Source organism: Drosophila bipectinata, chromosome XL (genome assembly GCF_030179905.1).
Source record: "Drosophila bipectinata strain 14024-0381.07 chromosome XL, DbipHiC1v2, whole genome shotgun sequence".
Classification (NCBI taxonomy): Eukaryota; Metazoa; Arthropoda; class Insecta; order Diptera; family Drosophilidae; genus Drosophila; species Drosophila bipectinata.
In genome coordinates, this window is record NC_091734.1 from 174,295 (window position 1) to 184,109 (window position 9,815).

The window sequence follows — 9,815 nt, forward strand, 5'->3', positions numbered from 1 at the left end:
ATTAGTGAGCAGCCATCAAGTTAATGCAATCAGAATGGGGACTAGGAGGGGGACTAGAGTAAATACACTTCGATTAACGCTAAATTAGCTCTCGCTGAACCGGGCACAGATCGAACAAAAGCCAGTGACGAAGGACGTGGGCAACGATGACGACGATGAGGATGAGGATGATGACTATGACGATGACGACAGCGACAGCGACAGCCAGCAGGATGGAAGCTGGGAGTTTGGAGATGGGGCTGCCGATTCTACCCACTTATCTCACCGCCAGGCTCTTCTTTGTGCACTGTCAGCCCCATTGGCCAATGCATTCGGCTATGATTCATACAAAGTACAAAAGATGCAGATGAAGGATCGGGACGGGACGGGACGGGGAGTGACGCGAACTTGTGGGTTGCGGATAAATAGATGTATAAGCGGGCTCTCTATCTATACCAGAGAGAGAGCCAGAGCCAGAGCCTGTCTGGCAATTTGCTAGCCTCACAAAACAAGTCCCTGACCCCAAAAAGTAGGCAACAAAAAGCGTTGCCTGCTTTGTCAGCTTCCCGACCAGACCCCACTAGCCCCAGAGCCCTCACCCCCACCCAGGGCTATGCTAATAACCAATATTTTAGAGCCAAACCGCCGTCTGCCGTTGAAATTGTCGCCACCAACAATAGAAACAACAACGGGGAAAAAAAAAGAAAAACACACACACACACGAGCAAACTTTTCACAGATAGCTGAATCATCGGCAGACAAAGGATATGGCAGGACGTGTTAGGGGTGAGGGGCGGGGTGGAAGTACAAGGCATTAATTTAACAGGATAATTGAAAATGAATAGTTGGATGGGGGGGAGGCGAGAAAGGGGTTGGGTCGGAGCGGAAGGAGCCGGCGACAAATCAATGCGGAACCAGGAAGGGACCGGAGATAATAATTTAGAGAGAACTTCCCGAGGACTTTGAGGGCCTTTATGGGGGATATTATAAAGAACTAGATCCTGTTTATGGAATTATATAGCTTACCTTTAGCCACAAGCTCATATGCCTGATGGTCAATGGAATATTTCACAGTGCCTGCGGGTTCGATTCGATTATTTTGGTTTTAAAATTGTTGTATTTTTTTTTTGTGTAAATTGTGTTTTGTTTTATTTTAGTTTTAGTTTTAGTTTTAGGAGAGAATTTTTACAGTAAGAATTGATGGTTAGAAACACTTTAGGCTTTGGATGACTATATAGACATATCTATATATATAATGGCATACATATAGACATTTGTTTAGATTTTGGGTTAAGGTTTTTGAGATTTAATTCAAAAGTTAATTAGTTTGTAGCTGTTGTTGTTGTCTGGTTTGTTGTTTCTTTTGTCAGTTGTTCTGTTTAGCTTCGAAAATTGTTTCAAAACAGAACGAACGAACGAACGAACGATGGAACGAAGAAAACGAACGCATTAAACGAACTGGGCAACTATGAGAAACGTGGAACGTGAAACGTGAACGGAAACGGAAACGGAAATTATGTAACTGTTTACTGGACTAACGGGTTAAAGTACTGAGTGTGTTTTCTCCAATGGCTGATCCACCGATCACATTCGATTCTCAGAGTGTGTGCGTGTTGGGTATGTGGCATTCACAAACGATAATAATCGATAGTTTCGATAGAATCTCATCGGGAAGCATGCATTATTAAGGAGCTCTATAGAAAAAAAGCAAGCATAAGAGTTGGTTTGTTTTTTTTGAGTGTAGTGAGGGCGGGATCTTATTTACATTTAAGAAACATTTTGTAGAGGGATTTGTAGGATGTTTTCCAGCCAATCAGTGGGAGCTTTTCTCTTTCAAGAACCAGGAACCATCTTGAGAACTTTATGCTTTTCTCAGGCGGTTTTCCGCTTCCTTTTTCTTGTTTTTTTTTGAAAACTTTTGAGTGGGAAAGTTGATGTTTTTCATAAATTTTTTTGGCGGGGAGAGGAGGTTAACGGAGTGAGTAAAGTTCAAGGCATGTTAACTAGACAGAACAAGAAAGACAGACAGAGTAAGACGGAGAGTATACGTAAGAGATAGAGCATATAAGGCAGAAAGAGAGAGAGAGAGAGAAGAGTACTAGTTGTAGTATATGTTCTATGGAGTGTGGTTTACTTAGTGGTTTTTCAAGAGAGTTCTAGATCTAAAGTGGCAAACACGGCAAGACAAACTCGGGGAGGGGAAGAAAACGACTTTAGATTCATCGGGAGAGCTAGAGCTACACTAGATGCTATATATGCATGGTATAGTATATTCTATAGGTTAGGTCGAAAACGAAACATCTATTAAACATTTGGTGTGCAGCTCACATTTCATTTCGACTGACGACATTTTGGACAATTGGACACGGAATCTGGTAATTGGTAATCTGGGCTCTGCCTTTCTTGCTTTTTTGATTGCTGGCTTATTGGTGGTTGTGATAATAACAGTTACTAGTAGCTTTTAGTATTTATTGTAGTTGTAGTTGTAGTTGTAGTGGTGGTGGTGATAATGGTGAAGGTGGTGACTGGTAGTGGTTATGGTAGTAGTACAAGTAGCAATTGTTTATATTGTTCTTATTGGTATCAGTAGTAGTAGTAGTAGTAGTAGTAGTAGTGGTGGTGGTGGTGGGCGGTGGCATTAGCGGTGAACTAGCTGGAGAACTAGCGGCTAGCGGGCGAGCGAGCGAGCGAGCGGTGAGCGTGGGGCGGTGGTGGGTGGTGCAACGTTTATCAGCCGTTCGAAATTCTCAGTTCACTATAAGTTCTTACTTTTCTTTTAGTTTTTATAGCTTTATGTTTGTGGCAACTAAAAAATAGGCGCTAGTTTATTATTTTTCACTCCAAATCGTCTTTTTTTTATTTAGTTTACTACGAACAACGTACAACTTTGAAAGCAAAACTGAATAATGGTAAAAGAGTGCCAATGACACCAGGAAGTGGAAGTGGTGGGGGGCGCTTGGGGCGCCTGGTGTTGGGGGGTGGTGTCTCGGTGGTTTGTTGTATGGCTGCGATGACGTCGACGGACGGCAAGTGGTTGAAGTGAAGTTTTTCGAAGGCAACGTGGCCGGAGCCAGCCAGGGGGGAGGGGGGTGCTCCGTGGCAGTGGGGTGGAGGCGAAGGTAAGGGACGGCAGGGAGGGTCCGGAACAAAAAATCAACCCTCCGCTTGACAGGCGCTGCTGACTCAGAGCGAGAGAGCAATACCACTTGCCAAGGCAAACGAATAACAACAAAAACAAATAAAACAACAACAAAAAATAAAAAAATAAATAAAAAATAAAATAAAAATAAATAGAAATACAAAAGCACAATCACACACACGCTCAGATAACGTTGAATCAGTTAACGGTTAAGGACATTCGGAGATCAAAAGTTTGAGCAAAAAACGATCACAGTGTTCCAATTTCGTTTCTGTTTCTATTTATTAAATATTTTCCATTTTCTATTTACATTTTATTTCTTAATTTTTATTTATTTTATTTGTTAGGTGTGTGTTTGTTATTATCCTTGCGCTACTGTTCCTCAAACGGACATACAAACTCATACACACACACACACTCTCGCACAGGCACGCACACTTTAAGCACTGACACTGGAAAAAAATATGTGTTGTCCTGGGACTGGGGACTAGGACTTTTTTGGGGGGGAACTCCCTGCGTACGCTTTGCGGACCCGTGACTCGTCGGTAGCGCGTTCGAATAAGAACTGAATCGGAAATCTGAAACCGAAACCGAAACTTCCAAAAATCACACAGGACTTGGCGAGAACGCGTCCAAGGAGCTACTGAGCGTAGTGCGAAAGGGATGCCAGTAGCGACCGGAAGTAGGGCTGCGCTGTTAACTTAACAGTGGTCTATGCTACTGTTAATGCGGCCATTAACGTTAACCCTTTGCAGGCAAAGTGCTTTGATTTCAAGAGCTCTTTTAAAATTAGAAACAAAGTTATTCAATTATATTGGGCTTATATTTTTAAATGTATATTTTAAAAGAAATCCCTGAGGAGGTACCAATTTCTGGAAGGATCCAACCTAGTGTTAAGCTGCAAAGGCTAACAGCTTTCCTGTTAACTGCTATGTGAGACAACCGCTTTCTCTCACAATCCTTGCAAGGGAGAAAGTAAATGAGAGCCAGAGAATGAGAATAACAGTAATCACCAGAAAGGGAGAGAGAGAGAGTGACGCATGAGAAGAGAGTGCGACAAGTGGCGGTCAGTTTGAATTTTATTTTGTTTTAAAACTTTCGCAATTTTATTGTTTTTCAAAAATATTTAATAATTTCTTTAGTGAATATTTTAAACCAAAAACTATACAAATTTGTTGTTTAATTGTTATAAAATATAAAGAACATCTTTAAAATATATTTATTTTTCTCGAAAAGCTTTCGGGGCCTAAACATGTGACTAATCCGGCAGGAAATTTTTGTTTCAGGCTGGCAATGTTGTGCTGAGCAGACTTTTGTCTGCAATATTTTGACATTTCGAAGGGCAAAAGAGCGAAATAGTGTCTGACAAAGTGTGTGATGGGGCGGGAATTCGGAATAACAATAAAAATTTATAAATTGTGTGCTCTCTCTTTCTCTCTCTCTCTCTTTGTCTCATCTGGTCTTCCTCTTGCACTTTCCCTTCTCTCTCTCTATCTGCCTCTCACTCGCACTCGCACTCTTTACGCGAAAAGTGTGATTGTCAAAGACATGTTGCTACACAGTGCGTGGTTGTGTGCGTGATTGTTAAATATTGTAGCATACTTAAGTGCGGCAGGACTTAATTAATTAACAAATTAAAACTGCTCGCCTGGCCAGAGGAAATCGGACAGGAAATTCGTTAAGCTGGCCACTGTCAATAGCTAATCAGGCTAACACTTTATATAATAAGTACTCTCTCAGCCACACTCATACACATTACACACCACGCACACACACACTCAAAACACACACACACATTGAGAAGTTCTGGCGAACACGCGCGCGTTTATAGGCCGCCGACGTTATGGGTCGAAATTCAATTTCTGTCTTCAATTATCGAATAAAATTCGCCAATAAAAAAAATGATGCGCTCCACTCTTATTATATTCACGTTTTTATTGATTGATCTATAATATTACTGATTTGTGTATATGGGGATTTGAGATTTGTTTATGATCGTATCTATATATTTATTTGCGATGGTTTTTTTTTGTTTTTTTTTAGATTGTATTTATCGTAACTATTTGAGTACCGTTAGGGGGCGCTTGCCTCACGCTGCAAAGTGCTCTAATGGCAGAGAACGCACTGAAACTAAGAATTCAAAAATCGGGGGAAACCCGATTCCCCGAGAACCTGGCTCTGAAGTCATGCCTTTGACATTTGCAACGTGTTAACCTCGCCACAGAGAGCATAACAGTTGCCGAGAGAGTAGGTAGGTAGGCTGTGAGAGAAAGTCAGAGCGGGGGAGAACCACCCTTGCGCAGGCGCTCCAGAGCCACCCCCTTTATTCTGCGGCTCAGCTGATTGGTTGCCTCGCCTTGCATCCGACAGATGGAGCCACGCGCTATGCTTTATGTGTCCTTAAGGACATCCTAAGCTCTCCAAGCTCTCGCCAAACTTGATCTTCAAGTTCAGACACAAGCTTGGAGCTTGAAAGCATGAAAGCTGGAAAGAGACTCAAGCTGGAAAACTTTGTAACAGCTTTTTATATATATATTCCCGATCTTCCTGAAAAGTACAGCTGATTATCTCCCAGTGCACATTCCTAAACGATTTCATCACGGCCTAATCAAGCACTCAGGTGTGTCGAAACCGCTTGCATGGCGACCGTGACCGCTCATACAAATAATAATGACGACGACGAGGTGGAACTTGGTGGCATCGAGCCTACACCTTCTGCTGGTTACTTCTTGCGGATCAGCCACTCCACCAACCAATAGTTCTCCTGTATATCCCCAAGTCGAGGTCAGACCCCACAAGAAAATAGTGCAGGATATACGACCTTTGCACTACAACCTCAGTCTGCTCACTGTCGTGGATTTGAAAAACCCAAAGGGCATATTTAGGGGTGAAGTCACAATTCGATTGCGTGTGTGGATCGAATCACGGACCATTGTGTTGGGAGTCAATGGATTGAAAATTGGCCCAAAAGTTTGGTTGATCCGCAGGACGACCGCAAGGAGGGTGACAGTAAAGTCTCTTTGGAAGGAAGTCCATCAGCATACGTTCGGCATCGACTTCAACAGCCGTCTATGGCTAGGCGAGGAGTACGAACTCACTGTGGAGTTTAGTGGCCAGATGTCCAGCACGAATCGAGGCTACTTCACGGAGCAGTACGTCGACAACAACAAGCGACAATGGGTGACGGTCACCCAGCTGTCGCCCAATATGGCCAGCAGTGTCTTTCCCTGCTTTGATGCCAGTTACCGGACACCGTTCACCCTCCATCTGGCCCATAGCCGGGAGATGCAGGCCGTCAGCAATATGCCTATTCTAAGAACCGCTGAGTTGGGCGAATTCTTGTAAAGTAACTCAAAGTTCTCAAGGACTTTTCATTGCAGACACGAAGACGACAATTATGTGTGGACGAGCTTCCAAGAGACACCCAGCATGACCGTACAGCAGTTGTCCTTTTCCATCAACCAGTTTAAGGTGCAGGACTCTCCCGAGGCTCGTTCCGATCCCTTGATGAAGTTCTGGTTCCGGCCAGCCAAAGCTGAACACTCTGCCTATGCTATTAGTCTGTCTACTAAGTTAATAGACTATTTCGTGGATCTATTCAAGTTGCCGTATCCCATGGCCAAGCTGGATCAGCTGGTCCTGCCAGACGTAGGCCTTCATGTGAGAATAGGTCCGTCGATGAGGGTTGATACTTATGATATTGTTTTTTTAGACCCTAGACTACGCTGGATTCGTCGCCCATCCGGAGAGCGTGTTCTTGTACAGTGAGAAGCACGCAACGGCCCCCTCGAAGCAGGACGTGGCGGCCCATTTGGCCAGGAAGTTCTCCCACCATTGGTTTGCCAATCTGGTCGATGCCGGAAACTTCTGGTTGGGCGAAGGCCTGTCCGGCTATTTGGCCGGGTTCGCTGTGGACCAAGTGGAGCCCACGTGGCGCCATCATGAGACGGAACTGGCGACCAAGACGTTCGCAGTCCTGGACGAAGACTCACGGGCCAGTGCCCAGCCAGTTAGCTTCGCCCGCGGCGCAGGACCTATGGATTATGAGTTGCAGGCCTATCAGAAGGGCTCACTGCTGTTTAGGATGCTGCACTTTTTGGTGGGCACAGAGGTGGGTTCAGTTGGGTTTCCCTTTGTGGGTCACATTTATGTCCTTCGTATCCTGACAGGTTTTTACGAACTCGCTGCGAGGTTTTATGAAGAGCTCACTCAAGGAGAGCTCGAACCAGACACTCTTGTGGATATATTTCCAAGAGGAGTCCGAGCGCGCCTTGAGCTTGCGCCAGGACATTCGTGTGGGCCCGCTAATGGAGTCGTGGACCTTGCAACCGGGCTATCCCCTGCTGCATGTGAGACGGAACTATGATAAGCGCGAAGTAACCATTTATCAGAAGCGGTTCCTGTGCAATCCGAGGGGCAGTGCCACCGGCCAGAAGCCCACCAACCGCCAACATTGCTGGTATATCCCATTGACGTTCACCACCGCCGCCCGGAACAGTTGGGCCCACACCCTGCCCACCGATTGGTTAACCTGCAGTCACGTAAGTCCCGAGAGTCCATTAACGCTTATCGACGTGGCGGAGCCCAACGATTGGGTCGTCTTCAATCTACGACTGGGCGCACTCTGTCGCATCAACTACGACGAACGCAACTGGCAGCTTCTGAACGAGGCTCTGATGGGCGAGAATGCCACCCAGATAGATCGGTTTAGTCGGGCCCAGTTACTGGACGACGTCCTCAATCTGGCCGGTGCCGGTGTTGTTGGTTATTATCTGGCCTTTTCCTTTCTCCGATACCTGCCGAGAGAGAACGAGTCTATTGTTTGGAATGCGGTAGCGAGGAATCTGGAGTGGCTGTTCCGTCAACTGCAGACCACTCCGATAATCTTTGTCTTTAAGGTGGGTAAGCCGTCTTTCGAATAGGTGTCATAGCTCGAAGAACGCTTATTTGACAGAACTTTCTGCGTGGTGTCCTGGAACCAAAGTTCAACGAATTGTTCCCGTCATCCGAAGCCTCTAAGAACAACAGAACTGCTGCAGATGGCAGTGGTCCCAGCAATAATTCCACCGGAAATTCCAATTCCACTTCCACTGACAGCACTGGTAGTTCCAATACAACCAATGACTCCAACACCACCAGTACTACCCAACACACCCTGAAGACCATTGTTCTCCGTCTGGCTTGTGAAACCAACTTGGCATCCTGCGAGAGTCTGGCCCTCAGGGACTTTAGCCAAATGAACGTGACCCAAAATAACATTCCGGTGGATCAACGTCGGACAATCTACTGTACGGCGATTCGACTGGGCACCGAGGCCGACTGGATAGAGCTCCGGAAGCTGTTCAAGAGCTCCGAGATGTCCGGCGAGCGTACCATGATCCTGGAGGCATTATCATGTAGCCGCGATACCTGGGCACTTGAGAAAATGCTCATGTGGGCCTTTGGCGGGGCCAACTTGGCCAAGGTCGACGTCCTGAGGATCTTTAGTGCCGTGGTGCGCAACCCCGTGGGCTACCAACTGGCCAAGAACTATTTGATCAAAAACATTTCCAACATCAAAAAATTGTAAGGACCTGTAGCCGGGACTTCTATATATTTCATTAATAAATATTTCTTTCAGCTATTCGTTCTTTACAGATCAAATAGCAGCTCTTGTTTCCGCCCTTGTCGAGAAGATAACCACTCAGTCTGAGTTGGATTCGATTGGAGAGTTCATGAGAAATGATTTGAATGACTTGGTGGGAATCGAGCATACATCGCGACGTCTCCTGGAACTCGGAAATGACAACATAGCCTGGCACAAGAATAACTATATAAGTGTAGTTAGTGCTGTTTGTAATCTGACCGGGTCCATGGAGCCACAATGTACTTGAATGAGGCAGCAAAGTGTTTTTTCCTTCTAGCGTTTACATTGGAAGCGTCTACATTAACCAGTAGCCTGGTCACATTAGAATGTTACCAATACAATTTTATTCAACAGAACAACCCATCGAGGTAGCCTTGACTTTCTCGAATCCAGAAAACCCTCCTGGGCCTCAGAAAATGTGTCAGTTGCTGCCTCGACTGCCTCGGGTCAACATCATTTCTGATTTTTCTTTCTTATTTTATTTTATTTTTTTATTTGAATAAATTTTTATTTTTTTTAAATTATTATAAAAAGCTTGAGCCTTCTGACACAGTTAGCAGGTCACGGAGCTGGGTCTGATTTCCTAATTTATATTTTCTTCCTTTTTAATTTAATATTTTTTTTAAGCTATACTGCAATGGGTTTTCGATTCTTTATTTTCATTACTGTCTTCAACTTAACAGAAATAACAGAAATTCCTAATTTTTATTTTCTTACTTTCTTCATTTAAGACGGGTTATAAGATGGGTTATACTGTCTTCTTCATTTTTTCTTCAACATGGGGTCTGATTTCCTAATTTTTATTTTCTTACTTTTTAATTTAAGACAGTTGTATAAAGCTAAACTACTATGGGTTTTTCGTTCTTGGATTTTGGGTTATCACCTTAACAGAAATAACTGAGTTCAGTCTAAAGACTATTTTAAACCTTTTTTATTTTTTCATTTCAATTTCATTCTTATTTCTGGGCTTTAATTACAAAAATACTTGAGGTTATTTTTTTATTTTTTTATATTATATAAAAAACTATGGCATATAAATCCAAATTCACCAACGGACATTCTGGAGGGTTC

The 9,815-nt window shown here is 44.1% G+C and overlaps 2 protein-coding genes across 3 annotated transcripts in view; one reads left to right on the forward strand and one right to left on the reverse strand.

Annotated features, from left to right (window-relative positions):
• Nucleotides 1–5,610, reverse strand: part of X11Lbeta — an 85,695-nt gene extending 80,085 nt beyond the window's left edge. Inside the window, exons 1-2 of the mRNA XM_070281894.1 lie at nt 5,190–5,610; nt 1,006–1,445 (exon numbers count right to left, since the gene is read on the reverse strand). The gene's annotated coding sequence lies outside the window, so the exon portion shown is untranslated. The remainder of the gene's footprint in view (nt 1–1,005; nt 1,446–5,189) is intronic.
• Nucleotides 5,611–5,773: 163 nt separating this feature from the next.
• Nucleotides 5,774–9,277, forward strand: LOC108120163 (aminopeptidase N). Of its 2 annotated transcripts, none has more exons than XM_017233701.3 (6): nt 5,774–6,444; nt 6,499–6,778; nt 6,831–7,229; nt 7,288–8,016; nt 8,073–8,683; nt 8,739–9,277. In XM_017233701.3, the coding sequence occupies exons 1-6, from the start codon at nt 5,789–5,791 to the stop codon at nt 8,989–8,991; spliced, it is 2,928 nt and encodes a 975-aa protein (XP_017089190.2). In that variant the 5' UTR covers nt 5,774–5,788; the 3' UTR covers nt 8,992–9,277. The 2 variants fall into 2 exon arrangements, with proteins under 2 accessions (XP_017089190.2, XP_070137967.1); XM_070281866.1 differs by having other exon boundaries at nt 8,103–8,683.
• The last annotated feature ends 538 nt before the right edge of the window (nt 9,278–9,815 follow it).